General features: G+C 40.6%; 1 protein-coding gene across 2 annotated transcripts in view; it reads left to right on the plus strand.

Annotated features, from left to right (window-relative positions):
- Positions 1 to 23,949, plus strand: part of LOC125460931 (protein bicaudal D homolog 1-like) — a 249,135-nt gene that overhangs the window by 178,574 nt on the left and 46,612 nt on the right. For both annotated transcript variants that reach the window (XM_059652369.1, XM_059652370.1), the window contains exons 6-7: positions 6,104 to 6,255; positions 12,294 to 12,501. In XM_059652369.1, coding sequence (XP_059508352.1) covers positions 6,104 to 6,255; positions 12,294 to 12,501 — 360 coding nt within the window. The remainder of the gene's footprint in view (positions 1 to 6,103; positions 6,256 to 12,293; positions 12,502 to 23,949) is intronic.

The raw sequence follows: 23,949 nt of genomic DNA on the forward strand, positions 1-23,949 counted from the left end.
AGTAAACATGTAAGGACAGGCTAACTTAGCACTTGCACACTTCGTGCCTACCTGCCCACTGACAGCACCCATGCTGTGCCATGCCTGCTTGTGTGCTGGTGTTTCAGTCAGAGGCTAAAGGCTATAAGGACTATTGCACTGATGTGCTCTTTCACACAGAAACACACAGGCTACTTCTCATGTTTGTCAGTAGGGATCTGTCTGGGGTCTTGCTCATTGAGTTGGTAAATACACTGCATGTTTATTCAATCAAAGGTCCATGCCAGAAAGTGCACGGCAGCTACTGCTTAGTCCAGTCAGGTGTGGGCCTCTGTTGTTTAGCGGCTTGCAGTTCCCTCAGCCACAGGCACAGTAGACACAGTCCGAGGTCTGGACCATGACTAATCATCTGCTTGAGCCACCTACTAACTGTGAAACTTACAAAGGCACTGTGGGAGATAGAGAGCATCACTTCATTATCCTTCAGGTAAGCATCACCTTGGACTCTGCTGGACACAATGAAGGTCAATGAAGGTCAAATGATTGACGCAAGTCTGCATAAAATGGGATCAGGACATAGCAGACTCTCCCCTTTTGATGGAACATGTCAATCTCTCAGCCAGCGAGGCACCTTCACTAAGTTGGTGCACATGCTGAGGCTGAAACTGATGCTGAATGAATGATGGAGATATGATCCCGGGGATCTACAGAGGACGGTGCTCTGCCCCCATCTGCAGGCCATGCTGAATTTGGAAATCTTTTTGCTCCTTTTGTTCCCAATATAGGTCATACCCAGCAAGAGTCATCTAGATTCCCTCCAATTTTTTCCTGCAACTGTGAGGACGTCAGAGTCGGTGCGCAGCAGTGACTTGTGGAAGTGGAAGTCACTGTGTCTGCACACCAGTCTGTGTGTGCAAAGTGTGTGTGGGCCCTCAAGCTACCACATAGCTGCATTGCTGAGAGAGTAGTTTGAGAGAGCAGCTCCAGGGATGGTGGGCACTGTAGTTGCCTTCCTAAGAAGGAGAAAACAGATGCAGGAGGACCAGAGCCAATGGCAGGCCAGGAGCAGCAACAGGCCAGACTGGGGGATGAGGAGCACCCAGTACCTGCAGAGGTCACTGCTACAGGGACGCTCAGAATGTGTGGTATCCACAGGAAGCGTAGATACAATGCTGCCTATGCTTGGCCTTGGGCCATGGTGGAGTAGATGATAGGGCTGTTGGCAATGTGGTTGCACTGCATGGACCAGTCTTGGGGTCCTCCAGTAAAGTGTAGATGTGATGTGATAGTTGCTGAAAAACTGTCAGAAGTTGAGAATTCTTCCAAGGAGAAGGATAAGGCCACAGACATTAGGGAGGATGAAGCCGTTCTTGAGCGTGACAAGACAAGACCTGACTGTTCCAGTAGATGAGGACCGGTTGCAGCAGTCCACCATTAACTGTGGAGCAGTCATTGGTCAAAATGACAGCTTTTGGTTTATAATGCATGGCTGAAAATGGTATAGGCCCGAAATGTCAGCTTTCCTGCTCCTCTGATGCTGCTTGGCCTGCTGTGTTCATCCGGCTCTACACCTTGTTATCTCATAGCCTCTATTGGTTTTGTTTGCATTCACTTTTGCTGGCTGTAAATTAAAGCTCATGTTTGAATTTGTCCGAATGCTTGTCTGTTTGAGATGAGCCGCTGCTGGAAAATGACAAACTGCGATAGGGTCTAGAGTGGACACTGGGGGCAGAGTAATGGTAATATAAATAGGGTGTTTAGATGGATTTGGCTCCAGGCAGATGAAGTGTGTGGCATGGCTGTTAAACAGTGACATGAGTGAGAGGACAGTGTTATATGTGAGAGTGTGTCAGCCATACTGGCCCAATGCCACAAGCAGCATAGCTCTGTGACTATCAAGCCATTATGTTGCCAGTGAGGGCAATGCCAAACTGCTTGTCCAGGTGCACAGTGGTCTTTTAAAGATGGGCTGGGCAGTGGGGGCACCAGTCTGACAGCAGATATCCACTGACTGGTGAGTTGATCAGGGAATGGTGCATTGTAAGAGGGGCTGGAATCATTTGAGTAGAGTGACATTGGGTGTTAATTATTGAAGTGAGTTTAGTCAGATACATTGGGAAATTTTACGAGGCCACATGGTAGGAAACACTCTTAAAAAGCACGACAAAACTAATGCATAATCAAAGAAAAGAAAATTCATTCCAAAATTAACAATTTAGCTCTGTTCATCAGAACTGAAGAGCTAATGAATAACGATTCATCCATTCTTTAGTTCAGCAATTTGCTAATTTCCAACTCCCCTGTGGAATTAATCAGAATATTGGAGTGAAGCTCTATTATTGATGTTTCCCACATATTGTTATATCTGTAGCTGAAAGTGATAAGAATCCAATTTGTATTTAAATTCTAATTCAGTGCTGGCTGGATATTGATTGTGGTGGATTTTGAGATTATGTTCGCCAGCATTCCTAGCAGGGAGATGTAAAGAGGGAAAGGAGTAGAGATAAATAAAATAATCTTGTATTACCTGAGCCAATATTAGGTGTAGACAGGAGCAGGTTTGACTCTGGTGCCTCCATTGTTCAATAAGATACTAATACACACAGTCTCCTGGGGAGAAGGCTGCTTGTGTTTCTGGATGTTGGGCATTTGCCTCCAGCATGTTATTTTGCCTTTCACAGCAATGCTTACGCTACAATGGATAGCATAAGAAACTGGGAAGTAGATATTGTGAGAAACCCATTAGATATTTGTTATAACTAAGTATTATATGCAAGCATATTACATTTACATGCACTTAAATGACTGAGCTAACCTTAAGCTAATAGATTGAAAGAGAGCAGCATGCTTTCAATATTTTTTCATGATTCAAGGTAAGATGGATTATGTGATCTTTATACCCTCAGGTCACATACTATGGTATAGTGATGATGTCATGAAGATATCTCTTAAAGGTATATTAACACATTGTGACTCTTAAAGGTACATCAACAGACTGACCATGAGACATTACACAATATCCCTTTATCACCCATATAAAAACATTCCAAATGGATGTACACAGTTATACATTGACATGCATTATCAGTTTGATAATTATACAAACAAGTAAGACAGAGTTTACAAGATTAATATTTCAAAGCTGTATGTAATGCTTTGGAGGTTTGACGACTTATCTGATCTGGCAGTTGCATACCCATCTGGCGAGCTATGTCTATTGCATTTGTTTCACAACTTGTTCATCCTATTCTGAAGAAGGGTCACTTGGCCCGAAATGTTAATTCTGCTTTCTGCGCACAGATACCGCCAGACCTGCTGAGTTTCTCCAGTAATTTCTGTTTTTATTTCAGATTTCCTGCATCTGCAGTTTTTTGATTTATTCCAGTTATCTTGCTGCTGGCTTCTGTCAGTCAACATCATCACACAATCATTATTACAGTGTTCTTCCTACTTCACAAAAGTTCCCTCTTAAAGAAATAATTCATCATAAGGATGTGTTCTTCCCCCTTGTGCGGTGAATAAGTCTGTTGCTAGGAATAGATGGAACATTGCATGGATATAGGTTGATATATTTGCCATGCCTCATGTGCATTCACAAGTTGTTGAATATCCTGATTCATCCCTGGTCAGTACACAGACTCATTGCTCACTATTTTATGCATTGTGTAACGATTTTCCCCTGTGAAACATGGACGTGGCATCTTGGCCTAATGCTATCGGGATTGTCATTCCTGTTAGGATGGGTTTGCCTTGAATATGACTGTCATCATATACTAAGTTCAACTCTGTCATGCCAAACTGAACAAATGCTGTCATGCACTTTAGTACTGTTAAGCCATCCCTACTCAATGATCTTCTGCAGTTCTGTATTTGCTCAACATTGGTGGTTATCGCTTGTAATTGTTAACATTTGGCTCTGGCCTAACAGATCAACCTTGGCAACTTTGTATCTAGAGCATCAACATTAACATCAAGAGGAATATCTTGGTCTTTATGTGGGTTGGGTAATCTTCTCATCATGTCAGATGTAATCATCCCAGTAGCTGATGTATATCTGGGGCGGCACGGTGGCTCAGTGGTTAGCACTGCAGCCTCACAGCGCCAGGGACCCGGGTTCGATTCTAGCCTCGGGTGACTGTCTGTGTGGAGTTTGCACATTCTCCCTGTGTCTGCATGGGTTTCCTCCAGGTGCTCCAGTTTCCTTCCACAGTCCAAAGATGTGCAGGTTAGGTGGATTGGCCATGCTAACTTGCCTGTAGTGTTCAGGGGTGTGTGGGTTATAGGGGGATGGGTCTGGGTGGGATTCTTCAAGGGGCGGTGTGAACTTGTTGGGCCGAAGGGCCTGTTTCCACACTGTAGGTAATCTAATCTAATCTTATTTCAGCCAAAGCCTTAAATATTGTTGACTGCTCACTGCAGTGTGATTCTACCAATGCACAAAATTGGTGATGTATTATACCTTGTATGACAGCCTCTTGTACCAAGTGGTGCTCCATGGTATAGCCTGAGCTACATACTTTCAGGATGTGTAGTTGCGATATTTTGGCAGTAGCTCCTGCGTTGATTTTAGCTTTGTGTGTGTTGTCCTGCCTTTCAGGACATATGATCTCAATGGTTGTAAAAACTTCTTATATTGTCAACATAGTGTTTGAAGCTAATAGTGCAAGAAGCTTGGTCGTCTTCTGAAATCTGCCTTTCACTTGAGTGACCCTGAACCTCATCGATGTGTTTTTGCATGTGCATCTTCTTAACACTTCCCATGCTGTCAATGTGGTGTTGTAGCATTCTTTTACTCCTCTGTGTTCTGTTCTAGAGACTAGCTTGGCCTTCGGAACGTAATTTCCGGCACACATGCACCCAATTTCCCTTGATGCCACATGTTTTGTAGTGTCTGAAAAGGTGGGACAAATTACACCTCTCACTGATTTTGTTGGTTTGATGTACTGTGCATTCGTGTTGGAGGTACCTAATTATTCAGTCTATGATTGAATATTTGCTATCCATGATTCCACACTATAAAACATTTCACCATGCCATCTTATGTCACGTAACCCTGATTTAGGGCTGCTCCACTGGTCTTTGCTCCATTAAAACTGCTGTTTTAAGATCTGTAGACTTACAGTAGCGGGTATCAGTAATGATCATGCTATCCCTGGTAACATAAGAAAATGGGTGTGTTATGGTATTGAAGAATCTAACAGGTATTTATTACAGCCACATATTAGATACAAACATTACAATCACCAGTATTTGAGTTAACATTAATCTCTTAGATTACAACAGTGAGCAATGAGTTTCAATTACATGTCATGCTTCAAATGATCCAGGGTAAGATGGAATATACCCTCAATCATATATTATGATACATTGATAATGTTATGAACATGTCCCTTCAAGGTACACTAACCATAAGACATAACATGAAGTCTAACTATATCTAATATTAGTTGATGCCTTCAGAAGAGCTGGGAAAATAAAGTATCCAAATCAGTAAACGCGTGGAATATTCCTCAAATTCTGCTGGACTACAGAATTTTTTGAAATTGGATCCTTTAATCTGAAGAGATCAAGATAACACACTGGAAATGTCAACCTTTACTAAGCCTGACTTTGTAAAAAGATGATTGGTATTGTTTGAGGGCTTTGCCATTGTTAGTAAGATGTGTGTTGCAAGTTCAATACTAATGCCTATCTTTAGCAGAGGCATGGGTCTTCTAAACCTCATGAATTCCGATGAGACTGCCCTTAGGAGTAGCAGGTCACTGTCTGAGCCCAAGCGACAAATGCAGCTTGTCACTTTAGCCATGTTGCAGCTATCATGCATGATAATGATTGGGTCTGCAGCATACGTGCAGTCGATATCTCACACCCGAGATTTGTTTACTATTGACAGCTCTGGAATGATGTATACCAATGTCATTTGTAGGAGGAGACCAACAGGCAGTGCATGTCCAGAAACAGTTTAAAGGAAATAAATAAGAGTGGGAAATGTTCCTAGGTGTGAACTTGCTAAAATTTACTCTGTTTGCTCATTTATTAAAAATAGGATTTCCCGTGTTGTCCACAGGGGCTTGGTATGTGGGTGGCTTTTATTCTAACTTTTTCTCACTGTTAATGCCTGCAGACAGCAGAAATTGCCCTGGCAAACCTGAAGAGTAAATATGAAAATGAGAAAACCATGGTGACCGAGACAATGATGAAACTGCGAAACGAACTCAAGGCCCTGAAGGAGGATGCAGCGACCTTCTCGTCCTTACGTGCCATGTTTGCCACCAGGTGAGAATGCTATAGTTTCTTGACAGTAGCACATTATAACTTAAGTGCTGTTTGGGGAGTGGGGGACGGTGAGGACACTGAAAGAATTCAATTTTTTTGCATCATTGGTTAGTTGGGTTACAGGAGGCTAGTTGAGTTAGTCTCACTGAATATTTGAGGGAGTACAGAAAAAATACATTGCGGAGAGTTTGATGGTATTCAACTTTTAGCTGTCTGTCAATCCTGACCAGGATATTACACTTTCTCATATTGAATTCAAGGCAGGTTCATCTTCATATTTTATCCTGATGTTTGCCATTCCACTGCATTGTACAAGTGCCATTGTACAATATTAGCTACCAGATAATGCTTTCTGGTCAGCTAAGTTATTGATCTATAATGATCAAATGAAGAATTATACCTCATGTCATTAGCAACTATTATAATGTTTTGTACTCTTAATTCGCAGGACTTCTCTGGCAAATCAGCTGTAACGCAACATTTTGAGGGCATTTATTTCATCTCATGTTTAAAAATGATAGTGCATGTAATTGTAGATCAAATTCTTTATAGTAAATGCCTGTTAACAGGGCACATGAAAAGCTAAGTTTTTGCTGTGTCTCCCAGCGAGTGGTTGCCATCCCGAGCGGTATTTGCAAGAAGCATTGGGCATGGAACTTGACCATCTGCTTGGCCAAAGAAACCTAATGGTGCCTAATAGAGCCAGTAAGAAAGTGTGTAGATAAGATGTAATGCATGCTGTTTCTGTATAGACTTTTAGTAACTGATGCTATTATCATGTGTATGTATGCAGCTGTTATGTTTAAAGATAACTATTCAAAAATTAGTGTTCATTAATCCTTTCTGTTTGCAGTAACATAACGGCTGATAAAGCTTTGTTAAATGGCTAACAAAGTATGTTTCCCCTGGAACAGGTACAAAATTAAAGGGCACAGTTTACATAGAAGGGTTGTTCAGCAAAACATTTTTATCCTAAACAAATTACATTGAATATATAACATAGAAACAAAACATCCAGTACACTCTCCTACTCTTATGTTTATCCTTCATGTAAGCTTGAAACAGAACAAGGACAAAAACTGTCCTTTCATTCACAACAGTCTGGCACACATTATCCAATGACTCATTCTTGAATTTACCCTGTATTATGTGTTTGTAACCTGATGAAAAGGTTTGCTTAACATTTGCCGATGAAGTCAGTGACTCTTACAATGCACATAAAAAGTCAACGAGAAGAGATTTTCCTACCTGTGTTTGCATTTCAAATGGATTCTTCCCACATTGTCCAGGATGACAGCAGGTGGGCGGGGCCTCTGAGGGATTGGGCAAGTAGATAGAGTCATAGAGTCATACAGTAATACAGCATGGAAACAGGGCCCTTGGCCCAAAATGGTCTACGTTGACCATGATGCCCACTCAGCTAGTTCCAATTGCATCAGTGGTTGGCACTGCTGCCTCACAGTGCCAAACACTTAGGTTTGATTCTGACTTGGGTAACTGTCTGTGTGGAGTTTGCATGTTCTCCTGGTGTCTGCATGGGTTTCCTCTCTGTGCTCTGGTTTCTTTTCTCAGTCCACAGATGTGCAACTTAGGTGGATTGACCATGCTAAATTGTCCATAGTGTCCAGGGATATGCAGGTTAGGTGGATTAGCCACGGGAGAAGCAGGGTTACTGGAATAGGTAGGGGTGTGGATCTGAGTGGGTTGCTGTTTAGAGGGCGTGGTGTGGACTCGATGGGCCACTCGATTTATTCTCAACCACATTTCAGCTTCTTCTTCCACCTGCTAATAGCATTTGACTGGAAACAATTCATCATAAACTGTGAGTCAAACCAGAAGCACATCAACATATCAACTGTAGGTATAGACAATAGGGGAAAAGGTATTAGCCAGGAAAAAATAATGATGCAATTCGAAGATATTTTGTAGAGTGAGAAATAATATATAATTGAACACTGAAGGTACTGGAATTTTCTAACAAAATGGAATGTGTGTTTTATTTCATGACACGTGAGATTGATGATGACTCAGCAACTGTGAAAGAAAAGCAATATATTTCCAAGTTGAAATGGTGACATAGAGGGGGTGACATGTGGGTGGTGAGTTCCCTATGGTCTCCTGCCATTCCTTATAGATGGAGGATGTCATATGTTTGCTTTTCTTTCATGGTTGCTGAGTCATCATCAATCTTGCTGAGTTGCTGCAGTGCATGTGGTATACATAGTAAACTATGGTCAGGTAGTTACACTCTCCCTTGCTAGAGGTGACAACATTCTGGCAGTTGCATATTTTGAATGTTATCAATCCAAGCCTATGTGTAATTTTCATAAGTTTAGCTTTATATGGGCTTGCACTAAAATGCTCTGTATGTTACTAAACTGCATGCACATGCTCTTTTGTTTCCACATGGTGAGTATTTCTTGATCTCAGCAGTGTTGCAGTATCCAAGTGAATCCAGAGGGATAGAAAAACAAGCTGATAGTAAATTACTCATAATACATTTCTTGCATTGAGATGAAGCAATTTGGCAATTTTATATTGGGTAGGTACAAGTGTAATTCCAGCTCATGCTGGTGCATCAACAGTGATGGGAAAGATATGAGACACAATAATTGACTTTTGTCTTCCTGTTAGAGATTAAGAATGAAGAGGAAATAATTTTAATTAATGGCTAACTATCGATTCTTCTGTGCCCTATAAATGGATAGTGGCCATCTTTGTGAATTATTGGAACAAGACCAGCACCTAATGTAACCATCAATTTTATTTCACAATCTTGCTTTATCGCCCCCACTATAATCTGGCAGTTCCCATACTAACTAGACTTCAGGATGTGAACTACTTGAATCTTTAAAAGATCTCTTCAGAAGTCAGTGAAGCTAGCAGAGATAATGGGAACAGCAGATGCTGGAGAATCCAAGATAACAAAGTGTGGATCTGGATGAACACAGCAGGCCAAGCAGCAGCAGGGTCGAGGTCCGAAACGCCAGCTTTTGTGCTCCTAAGATGCTGCTTGGCCTGCTGTGTTAATCCAGCTCCACACTTTGTTATAGTGAAGCAAGCAGACTTGTGCAAAAAACAAAGACTTGTTCAACCTCAAGCCGTTATCTCACGAAGGCAGTAATACAAAGGTTTGGAATTTATGTGAAACATGTGGAGATGTCTGGCTAGGACTGGCCTGGATTACTGTGTTCAATTCTGTATGTCATGACATGAGGGATATGTTGGCCTACAATAGGTGTGATGCAGATCTACCAGTCACACTTTTCAATAGAAAAGGCAATAGTGTCAGAGAACTAAGGTGGGCAAATATTGTGAATCTTCTGTTTATAAGGAGATATGGAACAAGTCTAGCGAAATACAGAAGATTAGATCAACATCAGTAGAGGGAAAGGTGATGGAATATCTCATTCAAGATGTAATAGAAAAGTATTTAGAAAATGGAAATGTATAGAGCAATCAGCACAAATACCATAAGGAAAGGTTCTGCTTGACCAACCTGACTGAAGTATTTGAAGTAGTAATGAAGAGAGTAGATAAGGGTAGTGTAGTTGATGTCTATTTTTTGGAATTTTTACAAGTCTTTATGTACAACATAGTTGACCCAAAACTAATACAGAACATGTGGAATCAGAGGACTAGTAGCGAATGAATTGCAAGACCATATATTAAAAAAATTAAGAGCTTATGGTATTTCCTCAGTCTAGCAAAAGGCAGGAATAAGTGTTCCAAACGATTGGTATTGAGGCCGCTGCTGTTCACCATTTACATAAATGAGTTGGAATGAGCAATCTCAAAATTTGAGGTTAACACTAAGTTGGAACTGTAGTTAATGTAGAGGAGTACAGTAATAAATCATGGGAAGATTACATTAACTTACAATTAAAAAGCTTCTTCAATGTAGTAAAATGTCCAAGACATTTCAGGTGAGTTATCAAATCAAATGTACTTAATAAGCCCCATAAGGTAATAGAAAAAAATAGTCAAAACTTAGTTAAAGAAGTTAAAGGGTGTCATTTCAAACAATGTGTTAAAGGAGAAGAGGGAGGATGAGAGCTGAAATTCATGAGAAGTGGTACGTACCAGTTGAAGTCACAGCTGATGATATAATTAGATTCACTTGAGACTAGAATACAGTTTTGGGCAGTAGTTTGGGTGGAGCGGAAGAGATTGTATTGCTGGAAGAGATTGGAGATTGCTAAGTTATGAGATGTTTTAACTACAAGCATGAGCGTATCAAGTCGGAGGCTATCGTAAACAAGGTGCTAGTGTAGTAAGTAAAGACAAAGAGTTACATGAGTTGAACTTACATGGGATAGGACATGGACAGCAGCCTTCCATGATCTCACCTATACAGAGGGTGGAAGTGGGTAGTCAGACTATCCTCCACTCATCCAATATCTACCCACCCTTTATGATTATGTCATACATATACATACTGCTTTCCTTTATATTCATCAAAATAAACATTTGTTTACAATAATCTTCATATATGGAGGGACTTCTCTGGCATTTCCTTACAGTCCTGAACAGGGCGAAAGGAAATTTCATCCAGCTGTCACAGAGAAGTGGGAATGATTAAATTTAACTGGAGTCAAGCTCAGTAGAGCCAATGGATCATGACAAATTTTGACTAACGTAAGTGTCTTGTCCCTCAAATTTTATTTACCTTCTGATATACATGAAAATGCTAGACCCCTGCTTCGTACATTTGCACCATCATTTAGTTGCTGTACTTTTGATAAAAATTCCATGTAACCTTGACATTGTCCATGGGCACTTATCCATTATTTATCATTGTAAATCAATACCTGTCAGCAAGGTAATGTGCATACCTTCATCAAATTACTGAAGTTTGCTGTGTTGCTCAGGATCCAGGGCTTTTTGTGCCTTGTGCTATATCGAGTTATATATTAAGTCATAATCCGCCACAGTGCTGTTCACATTGATGGTTAATAGAATTTCCTCTGATAGATTAGCATTGTATTAAGTCAGATAATAGCACATCAACTTTGATCTTACACTGTGCTGAGTCAGTTAACCCAAGGCAGGGGCACTGAGATGCATGTAGTATGCTGCAGTTAAAGAGGAGAAAATCAAGCAAGGTTCACATTTCTAATAATGGTCAGACTAATCCTATTGGGAAGTATTCATCAATGTGGAACTGGAAAAACATGCTCAGACTTGACACTGATCACTGTGTTCACATATTCATTCAACATTCACTGCTGGAGATACATACAGAGTGTGAAGTGTTGGGCTACATGACAGTGTTAGTTAATATTGTTCTTGAAGAAGAAGAAAAAAATGGAAAATAAAAGGCGCAGCAAACACAATATTATTTTTCAAAAATTTCCATTCAAAGGACCTTTATGTTCATGAAAATAGACTCTGCCCAAGTTTTTGTTTCATTTGTTTACAAACACATGAAGCAGTTACATAAATCGCTTAAAAAACATTATGGCAGCACTAATGCATGTTACCTTCCAACAGAATGTCACTCCAAGTAATGAAAGTTTCTTGAAAATTTTCTCTCACTTCTTTAGAAGAGTCAGAGGAGCTGTATTTTGTATCTAACAGTTAAGAACGATGGGGGCGAGTAAAAATTTCCATGGAAGTGCATCTCAGAAATATTAACGTTATTTTGAAAATACCAACTGTACAAGGAGGTAGCAAACAGGATATTGATGCAATAGGTATGACAACAGGACTAGTCCGACTGACAACTGAGAATGGAAATGTTATTAAAGGGACTAGTTCATATCAACCCCACCCAGCCATTCTGTTGTTATCCTATGAGTTGGAGATCGTAGGATTCTGTAAGCCTCATAAACGTGAATATTGAGACAATTGATAGTCATCAATTACCAGTTTGGGCTACAGTAGTTAAGTACTTAGTATACATAATGTTTATTTCTGGTGCTCCATCTCAGTTTTTATTGCTACATACTTGTATGGTCCCTTGATAGAGACAGTCAATCTGAGATAGACAAATATTGAGTGTCTGATTCCCTGCTATTCTCCAACCCTTTCCTTAGGTGTGATGAATACGTGACACAGCTGGATGACATGCAGCGGCAGCTGGCAGCGGCCGAGGATGAGAAGAAGACGCTGAACTCCCTGCTGCGTATGGCGATTCAGCAGAAGCTAGCCCTTACGCAGCGGCTCGAGGACCTGGAGTTCGACCACGAGCAGTCTCGGCGGAGCAAAAGCAAGCCGGGGAAAAGTAAAGCTGGCAGTCCTAAAGTAAGTGTGGAAGCAGCGGCAGGCAGAATGCCTATCCCAGCTGCCATAGACATTCTGACATTACTTAGTCAAAGCCCAGAGCAATAGGTGAGGATCAACCGGTTGACAGTGGTGCTTATAGAACGGGACCATGCAGTGGCACTGATAGAACAGTGCCAAACAACAACAAAAAATGAACACAGCCGATTTAAGGGGTTATAACTGTTCCCCCTTTCTTTAAACAAAAAAGACAGTAGTCACAGCACAAATTTGTGCCTTCATTTTGCATGATTACGTTTTCCACTGGAGTAGGTGACATTTTAAAGGGAGGTGATGTGTCCGGATTTATTTTAGTTTAATCCTAATTGCCTCAACAGTTTCAAGAAGTTAGTGTGAAACAAATGCTGTCATGAGGTGGTGACTGCGTAGTTGCAGCATTGACGCTGAAAGCCTTCTATTAGACTCCAACTCTTTGAAACTAATTGCACTCAGTGGGAGAGCTTTGTCCGAATATGCACAGCTAAGTGGCATATTTTGTGATAGTGGCTGGAGAGCTTCCAAACTGTGCTCTGCAGAGATTGATGAGGCCTGAGTAAGCTTTTTGTTTCAAGAAAGCTCGTAAAGTGGGTACATAAAGAATGAATAACGAAGGATAAGTAAACATCTTTAAAGCAAAATACCATTTCTAAAGCTGCCTCCTCATCACTTCTACTACTCATATACCTCCTTGAAAGATTTGCTTTTTGTTTTATTCTCCAAATTCAACTGGCACAGAATAATCATCTGGGCTGCATTTTTTGTCTGTGGCTGTCATGAATGGTGAACTGTGACTGGTGCACACACAGTCCTGGCTGGGTAATATTTGATATTTCCCGTTCTGAACAGATGAAATGTGCTTAGCTGTGATTTGACAGTCCCTGGAGAAAAGCCATTCCCTGGTTTGAATAATACATACCATCTTGAGTATTAACAAAGTGTATCAGTTGTCTGTAAGCCTCTGGTTTAGTCAGAGGCTGCAGTGCAGTGCAATAATTCCACTGAGGAGCTAAACACTAGTGAAAATGATCAATGAAATTCCAGTGGTTTATAAATGCCTCGTAAGCTAGAGAAGAAATTCAGCCTAAAATAGTATTCAGTATGTTTGATTTTGAGTGCTATGCAGGCTCAAATACTTTGGTATTTGGAGTCCTTGCTTTTTGATGTTGTAGCTCTGCTGTTGCAGCATGAGGATGATGAAATGTATATTGAAAGGATGTTGGAATACGTGTATAGCATTAGACAATTATCATGTGATAGGCAGTGACACAACATATTTTAACTGATTTTGATGAAACATACATTAAACAGAGAGCAACAAAGTATTTTATTGATTTTGGATGTGATATGTTCTGTAAACAGAAGAAATCTCCACATGTCCCTTTAAGGTTACTCATAAAGCTTGGCCACTAGAGGGCACACACAGTTTCAGTTCACAGTCCCCAAATGACGACTGAAAACAATAGCTTTTGTACCAGACTTTCTTTGACCAATTTGACCTAATTTTGCAGCTGGACCGGGAATACCTTTATGATAAATCCTCATTCAAACAATATCATAGTTTAAACCTTTCACAAGCTGTCTTGAAGAATTTATGTGTTTTAGGACAATTTGGTTTTGTTTGGCTGCACAAGATCACAGAAGACAGCCACAGAATTGTAATGGCACTATGTCCTCACTGCTGGATTTCAGACCGTTAGAGTGACTGGAAGATCCAGAGATGCTCTACACCAAAACTTTACTTGAATACTGCCAATATAGGGACCGAGAAGACCTCATAGTCTGGCAGACACATTATTGTCTGCTAGGTGACCTACTTCTAAGAAGTAGTTTCTTACTTTTCAAAGCCATTTTTCTAAAATAAAAAAAACCACATCTGCAGTCATTGAATTTCACTGTACTTACCAATCTGGTAAGATGCCTTTAGGCATCGCTTCCTGCAGAGAATTGCTCATTTTCTGATTGTGGATTCCAGTTCCTTCATGTGTAGCACAGTAATCAATAATCTAGAATATGCACTATTTAAAATGCAATGAATTGCTCCAAATTTATATTTTTCCCTTTCCATTTTAATATTTCATAAAAATGGTAGAATATATCAACACCTCAATTTAAATCTAATTCATTGAATATACTTCTAATCATTATTAATGATTTTACTGCACAATATTTAACCAAGGCAAAATATCCATGTTAAGATTTTGTCAAAAGAAAATTTGACTAACTTTGTTATTTTGAAAAACCACAATACTGTAATGTAAAGTACATCATTGTACAAAAGAAGAGCAAAAGAACAAAAGAGAAACACAGCACAGAAACAGGCCCTTCGGCCCTCCAAGCCTGTGCCGATCATTATGCCTTTACTAAACTGAAAAATAAACCTTCTGCCCTTATTCAGTTTGTATCCCTGTGTTCCCTCCCTATTCCTGTAAACATTCAGATGCCTCTTAAATACCGCCAATGTGCCTGCTTCCATCACCTCTTCTGGCAGTGTGTTCCAGGCTCCTACAACTTTCTGCATGAAAAACTTCCCTTAAACTTTCCCCCCCTCACCTTGAACCTGTGGCTCCTTGTAACTGAAATTTAACCCTGGGGAAAAACCTCTGATTATCCATCCAATCTATGCCTCTCATTATTTAGCAGACCTCTACCTTTTGTAGACCTGTACTCCTGATTGATATGAGTTCTGTCTTGCGATATTTTTATGATATTGCTGTATTATGTATTTCATATGACATTTAAGAGTGGCCAAGTATAGAAAACCTATTATGCTTTAATTAAATATCTATGAGTAGCATTTTTTTTTGTCTTTTTCCTTGTGTTTGTATGTGTGTATAAGAAAGGGAAATGGAACACATATTCCAGCCAATGTGAAGTGTTGAACTGCAACAGAAAGTCTCTCTCTTTGCAACTTTGGCTGCTGTGTTCTACTGACCAAAGCCTGACAAAAGAAAACCAATATTTTCTCATATCAGAATCATGACACGACATCTGAACGTGCAGAAGTGGTCACAAGGTGGAAAAATCTGAGGCCCTACATGATTGTTTTTTCATGCATTACGCAGCCATCAGTTAATCATGGATACATTGTTCACAGTTTTCCCCTCATTAATGAAACAGCTGAAAAATCAAAAGCAAAGCATCCATAATTATCTGGGAAGTTGTCCAGCATGTGCATGATAGCTGCTCAAGGTAATGTCTCAGAAATTTCCACTCATTAATGCAGGACTGAGAATTGTGTAAAGTTGGTAGCAAATTATCAGCACATTTCACACATCTCTTTATTTTTACTTCCTTTGTAGTAATTGGAAATTAAAAAAAAGCATGATAAGTGTAGATGGATTGGTGACTCATTGTCATGGTTTTATACTATTACAGAAACTCAAGATTTCTCCTTTTTATCTCTCAGCTTACACCATTGAAGCTGAACAAAATTTTGTAAGGATTGGATGACTGCTCATTGTTTGAATGTTACCAGGTCCTCCATAATATTAAGTAAAAACCAAAAGAACTGCGGGTGCTGTAAATCAGGAGCAAAAGCAAAGTTTCTGGAAAAGCTCAGCAGGTCTGGCAACCCTGGTTCAGGTCAGGAAATAGCAGAGCCCTTCACAGATGCTGCCAGACCTGCTGTGCTTTTCCAGCAACTTTGTTTTGGTTCCTCAGTAATATTAAGTTTGTGAATAGTATAAGATGCTTAAGAACAGGTTAAAATGAGAATAGATATAGAATCCCTACAGTGTGGAAACAGGCCCTTTGGCACAACAAAGTCCACACTGAGCATCAGAGCATGCCACCCAGACCCATCCCCCTATAACCCACCTAATCTACACATCCCTGAATACTATGGGCAATTTAGCATGGCCAATCCACCTGGCCTGCACATCTTTGGACTGTGGGAGGAAACCGGAGCACCCAGAGGAAACCCACGCAGACACGGGGAGAATGTGCAAACTCCACACAGACAATCAACCACGGGTGGAATCGAACCCGGGTCCCTGGCTAATAAACTTTGAAAACAAATATAATATTGGATAAGTCTAAGTAACCTTTTAGATAGACAGGAAGACACATGCACCATCTTTCTATTCTGGTTGGATCAAAATTAGACCTATTGTTTTGTCAAAGCATATTGTTTTCTATTAAATTCCCTTCCATATTTTAATGGAGATATCACATAAACCCTAACTACTGTATACATACATCTGAAATTCTTAAAGCTCAGATTTAGTTTGTTGTTTTTGTTTTATCAAGGAATTAATTCCTGTTTTCCACCCTGTACTGTTATACATATTATGGAGTTCTGAGGGCACAGGTATCAAATGTTTCACAAGTGACCTCCAGGCAGACAGCAGGAGCAATGCAATAGCTATGAAAACATTTTGATTGCTTAGCCAGTGTTTTTCCTGCACAGCAGTTTATTGTTTATCAAATTTTACACCACACCTTCAAATATCTGTTTTTCTTTAATTTTTCACTGTACATTTTGGAAGCTTTCAGTATACTTGTAGTGGTATACAATACAGATAAGTTGAAATTAGTATTGGTTTTGTTTTGAAACAACATTCACAGCCATACAATATTTAATAGAAGTACTTTTTGTATTTCACGACCAGTAAAGAAAAATCAAACACTGTAATAGTAACCAAGAGAGGTAGGTTTTAAGCGGGATCTCAAAAGAACGAAGGGATGTCAAAGAAATGAGGGCATATAGGATGGGAATCCAGAGATTGCACCATTGTATAATGCCTACTGTCATGTGATCTGTTGGATGTACAAGAGACAGTGGAACCTGTGGATTGTAAATGATGGGACTGCAGGATGTTGAACAATAGAAAGTGGTAATGCGTTGAATTGATTTTAAACAAGGGTAATAATTTTGAAACAGAGGAAATGTAAGACCAGAAGCCATGATGCATCAATGAGGAAAAGGTGAGTGTAAGTAACTTGGAGTAGGATAGAAAACACACAGTGGAGGTTTACATGAGATCATATTTATGGAAAATGAAATCTGGAAAGAGTCAGCACTCCTGAAATGCAATGTAATAGTAGGTATTGATTGCAGTTGATTTTGTTCAGTATTATGCGTCTTTTAGAATCAATGCAATAACATTTCATTGATATAGCTCTTTAACATAACATGCCAAATTGTTCTTGAAAAATGTGTCATGCTGCCTGTTATTGCATTGATTGAAAGTAGGGCCTTGGTCTACAAAACATTGTGAGTTCAGTTCATACATCAGAATTTTTGAGATTAAATGTTGATGAATGATTATAAAACAATCTAAAATAAGTTATTTTGCCAGAGAAATGTTTAAACTATTCACTGTTAAACTTGCACTCTTCACCTGCTCCTGAGTTGATTTGGATCCAATAGGAATCAAATAAATTAACCATTATATAGCGTAGCAAAGACATAATACAAGATTTTTTTTTAAGAAAAAGGAAATGCCACTGATTGTCAGCAGGTCTGGCAGCAGCACTCGTGAAAACAGAAACAGCATTAATGTATAACTCTCTTTCTCTATCCATGGATGCAATTAGACATGCTGAGTATTCTAACATATTGATTTTAGACATTCAGGCCTACAGTATTTTGCATAAAAACAGTATCTGATATATTGCATTTTTCTCTCCTCAGCCACACAATCACCCATCAGTCAGAGTAACCAAACTGTTCAACTTGTAAATATCTCTACAGCATAACTACATGCCGTTATCATAACTTCATTTTTCTCCCTGTATCTTCGTCCCCATTGTTTCATTTGATTCTCAAATGACTTGACACCAACAATCTGGCAAATTTAGAGGAAAGCTGCCGTGTCTTTCAACCAAAACAAGTATTTAATTTTGCATTCTTTATTAACTGGTTGGTGTTTAGGTTTGGCCTGCCTTCTTGTGGACTTCCTCAAAAAGTCAGGGAGAAGTTGTTTTCTCAGCCCTGAAGGAATATGAGCAAGTTCTCGGAAACCTATGAGTAGAAACATTGACTTGTTGCAGAACCTCATCCAGATCTTTTTTGAATGCACACCGTGTAATCTAGGTTAATCAGCCCTTCAGTGAGTCACATCCTATAACGTCCAGGTCTTTCATGCATTTATTGTCTTGAACTTGCACCTTGCTTGGGTTTCCTCCAGGTGCTCTGGTTTCCTCCCTCAGCCTAAATGCTGTGGCTGTAAAAGCAGGTCAGAGGCTAGGAACGTTGTAGTGAGTAACTCCCCAAAGCCTGTCCACCATTTACAAAGTGCAAGATCAAGACAATAAATGCACGAAACCTGTGAACTTCCTCCACATGCTTAGAGGACCTTCTGCCTTCTGTGACTTCTTCCTGTGGCGGCATGCAGGTAGGAGGTTGCTGCTAGACCTGAGCTTGCTGCGTCTTTGTGCATCCTCAATTCCCAAGCTTTCTTTGTACTGTGTTGACAACAAAGATTACATCTGCTATTGCTGGATCTGTTTAGACCAGGTGCAATGCACCTATTATTGTTTTCAAAAACAAAACAGCTTCTTAAAAGATGTAACTCATCAGGAGGCACAAATGAAGCTTTACCATGTGTCTCAATGCAGTAGGACATTGAGGTCTTTGACCAGGAGATGTCTCTGAATGGATCTCAAACAAGTTTGAACTTATTTTGACGTATGCAGCACAAGTCATGTAGCACAAATACACCAGGTGTGCAGGAGGATTACTAGCACCTCGCCACCACATCCCTCCCGCGCCCCTGCAAAATCTCTCAAGAAGCCCAGCATTACATATGCAAGCCCATATGTTCACAGACTTAGACCACGCCCTTGCGCAGCCTACGAAAGTTTTCAGTGTGTTTGGGAACTGTGACACACACATGACACTTTAAAGGTCACCTGTGGTCTCTTCTGTTTCACAGAAATTACTTGGATTATTGTCAAGATTGTCTGTGACTAGGGTTTCTAATTTGTGCTGTTGTTCAGTACATGAGCTGAACATTCAGATTATTGCAAAGGCAGATGGGGGTTTAATTTTGACTTGGTGAGAATCTAAAAATGTAAAGAGGTTCTCATGGTGCAATGGTAGAATCCCTGCTTCTGGACCCGGAGACCCAGGTTCACGTCCCACCTGCTCCAGAGATGTGTAGTAGCATCTTTGAACAGGTTGTTTAGAAAATGTCTACCTGATGAATGTATATTGGAGGGGATCACATTGCCAATAAGTGAACTTCATCCCTGCAAACAAAACAAGTTTACTGTCCCTCTCTACATTGCTGGCAGCCATATTTTATCTTATCGCCGAGTTGAGATTCAGTTTAAGATGGAATGTTTTCCAGTTGGTGCTCCTGAGACATTTTCAGGGTCTACCTGTTATTCCAGCTGTTCACCAAATCCCGATCCACCATAGACTTCTTTTACCACGACGCAGTACAATCCCTTTCAACACCTTTGAGCTTCCCTACATTCCTGCCCAACCATTTTATTTAACTTTTATTCTCCCTACCACTTAAAGAACCCTGTGCCCTGAGGATCATCTCCTCAATGTTCTAGCATGCTGGCTCCAATCCACTCACTTCAGTATCCCACTTTGCAAACACAGCATTGTCCCATTGATATTTACTATTTAAACCCCAAGCTCACCATCTGTTCCTGCATCTTGGACATTTCAGGGTGTTTTCCATGGGCAATGACTACACGCATCTCACATCCATGAATGTTGGCACTTGTGCCAGCCCCCACCGCATCATCATGGCCTTGCCTTGTCTTGCCTTTTCTTTTCGCATTTGCCTCCTTAGGCTCGCAGTACTTCTCTCTTCCCTTGCAGTTTCACATATGCACAAAGTACGGCAGCTTGTCATTGCTGCTCAACTGGTATCACTCAAGGAAATAGACATGTTACTGAATGGTACAGTTGGTGCCAACAACTGAGGCAGAAACACACTGCATATACATCAATAAACAGCTATGTGTCAACACTCAAACAAGAGTAGTTTTCAATCACATCAAGGGGCTGAAATCATCCAGGGGTCCCAGAACAGTCAGTCATGGGCAGTGTCTGCTCTCAGGGGATTTGGGCATGGTCAGACGTTTGCGTGTGGCAGGGTCATGGGATCTATCTCACTGGAATCTGAGTCTGGACCATGGTCAGCCCTGCAGATCCAGTGCGTGCAATCAGGGGTTTTGGGACCTGCATAGAGAAAGCCAAAAGGTCTGGTAGGCCATCAGTTAGGGCTGTCTGTACACATTGGCCGGAGAGGTGGACCCCAGTCAATCCTGGCCATCAGTGGAATGGATGTCAGAGCCTTATTTGGGGACACTGTTACAATGCGAGGTGGCCGACAGGGCACAAATCTGAGAACTGGAGACAGCAACCTGGGACGTGAAGGGTGCAAGGATGCTAAAGATTGCTTGTGATGAGCTTTGCACCCTACATACATGCATTTCACATGAGCAATGATAGGATTGTAAATGTCTTCAGCCTCCAATCCGCATATGCAAGATTGATCCAACTGCCCCATGAAGGGCCTCCCATCACTCTAGCAGAGTCTGTGCTTCTGGCCAACAAACAGACACTGACACCAGCCACCGACACCACCCACCATAGGCACTGTCACAGCAATTTTTTATTTGTTCTGTTTCTTCTGCTCCCCACACAGATACATTGTAAATGTGACATATAGATCCAGCCCCAGCAGGGTTTATTAATACTCTTGCTGTGATGTAACAAAACCACAGTGAAATGGAAGAGGAACAGACAGCCCACCAAGCCCAGAAGCAGCCTCCACATGAAGAACTGGCAGCTGAAGGACCCCTGAGGATGCATGGGGAGAGTGGGTGGGGCAGAATTTTTTATCCTCAATGCCATTTCCTGTGGATGAACAATGTGCAATGTTGGTGAAGGATGAGGATGTCCCGGGCAGTGTCACAGAACTGTGCTGGAGCAGCCCCTGCGACCTGAAGGGATGGTTGGCCATTCTATCCTGTTGTTGTCAAGGTGACAACTGCATTGAATTTTAATGTGACTGGCTCCTTCCAACAACCTTCCGGGGAGCTGTGAGGGGTCATGCAGAATGTGACTGATGCCGTTTCTTCCAGGTCACATTGCTTAGCTTCACTTCTCTGCGATGAGGTCAGTGCTGCAGGCTGAGCAGTGGTATTCAGCAACAGAGTGAGCTTACCCTCGTTGCAGGCCCAATTGGCTCTACAGGCACTGCATGAAGAGGGCAATAGCACAGTGCAGCTGAGTTCATCAGTACAGAAGGGTTCCGTTCCATCATAGCACCAGCGATTTAAAAAAAAAATTTAATTCATTCGTAGGTTGTGGGCATCACTGACTAGGCCAGCAATTGCCCAGGGGACAGTTCAGACTCAACCACATTACTGCATGTCTGAAGTCACATGTACGCCAGCAGTTTTCCTTTCCTGAAAGATCTTAGTGATTCAATTGGAATATTATAGTAATTGACAGTAATTACATGGTTGCCATCAGATTAATTTCTTATTGTAAATCTTTTATGCTAAATTCAGATTTCACTGTCTACCATTTGAACCCATGACTTGCGAACATTAGCCTGGGGTTCTGGATTACTTAGACTCGCAACATTACTGTGATACCACCACCTCCCCATCAGAAACACTTCAGAACTTAATTCAGGCAGAAATACGTAGGTACTGGGGTCTATGTAAAACAGCCATCCTGCCTAATACCCTTTCTCCCTCCAAGCTCATCACAATTGAGCAGAAGATTCTGTCTTAGGATGCAATTGACAGCTCTTTTCAGATCCCAAAAGCTTCCATTGTTCCTTTTCCCGCCAGGTAGGTCTTAATCCATAAACTGGCTTTGATGGTGTGGGTTGACCTGGAAATTCCTCTCCCCTGGTGAGATCCTTCCAGCTTCTTTGAAGCCTTCACAAACTTATTTTGTTCAATTCAAACACTAGCTCCAATCCACATTCTGCGTGGTGAACAATAGTGATTTGATGATTTACTTTTGCTTTCATTTTCACTCTCCATCTCTCTCTCTATTTATTTCTCTCTCTATTTGTATCTCTTTCTCTGTCTCTATAATCAGTGTCTCTATCTCATGTTCCTTCTCCCACTCCAAACCCAGTAGATCCCTTTCAGAACATGACATGGGCAGCATGGTAGCTCAGTGGTTAGCACTGCTGCCTCACAGCACCAAGGACCCTGGTTTTATTCCAGCCTCGGGTGACTGTCTGGCTGGAGTTTGCTCTGGTTTCTTCCCACAGTCCAAAAATGTGTAGGCTAGGTGGATTGTCCGTGCTAAATTGCCTGTAGTGTCTAGGGATGTTTGGGTTAGTCATGGGGAGATGCAGGAGTAGGGGAATGAGTCAGGGTGGGATGCTCTTTGGAGGGGTGGTGTGGACTTGCTGGGTCAAATGTCCTGTTTCCACATGGTTGGGATTCTATAATCTATGAGCACAGTTTCCCTCATGTATATCTTAACAGTTGGCACAGCTTGAAGCAATGTTAGATAATGTATCTACTGCGTATTTTTAAATGAATCCTTAAATCCTTTACTCTTTTAAATACCAAGTTTGTTGGCCTAAATTACAAAATACTTAAATTAAACGAATTAGATGGAAATGTGCAGAAAAATTGATTGAAGTTTTTAGACGATTTTGTCCGTAATTGCTGCTTTATTACAACATGATGCAAGCATTTGTCTACTGAACAACACCTTGGGATAGGTTTTGGTGTAATCGTCAGATGGCACCCTTCAGTTCAAAAGAAGTTTGCCCACAAAGTTGCTCAAAAGGTGAAAAATATTTTTATTTAAAATGCCCAGCCTAGATTTGATTGAGCAATCAACTGTACAGCAATAGCATTTGGCACTTTCTTTGAAGTAACCCTAATCTAAAGATCCCTCGGTCTTTGTTGCATGGATTTGAATTTTCCTGATGCCAGTTTGAATCTGGCAGCAAGTCGAGGGGATCTGCAGGTATCAAACAACAATGATGTAATTGAGCTGGATAAGCTGCCAATCACATTGAAGTATTCTCAAACAGCAAATTTGCAAGTAAAATGCATTGATTCTCCCTCACATTTTATAAATTTTGCAGAGAGCACAATAAAGTTTTGGCATACAGAAGAAAGTGGGAATTCAAATATCATGACCACTTTTTTAGAAAAAACATTATTTTATAAATGTGGACATTTTTATTACAATAAAATATTACATTGCACAAATATGTTATTAGTTTCTTCAGGGGCAGAATAGTTTTCATTAGTAATTGCTTTTCAAAATCCAGTGACACCTCACTGGACAATGCATATCTATTTCAATGCTTTTTATAATGACACATGGCAATTTTATTTTGTTCATTGATTTTTAACTGATTAAGTCTTCACTGTGACATTCTACAGAGAAATATAGAATCACAGACAACAGTTAGAAGATTTTCATATATGGCTCTGCGTGTGCAGAAAACAGATATTTCAACAAATTGC

The sequence above is a fragment of the Stegostoma tigrinum genome, chromosome 18 (genome assembly GCF_030684315.1).
Source record: "Stegostoma tigrinum isolate sSteTig4 chromosome 18, sSteTig4.hap1, whole genome shotgun sequence".
Taxonomy (NCBI): domain Eukaryota; kingdom Metazoa; phylum Chordata; class Chondrichthyes; order Orectolobiformes; family Stegostomatidae; genus Stegostoma; species Stegostoma tigrinum.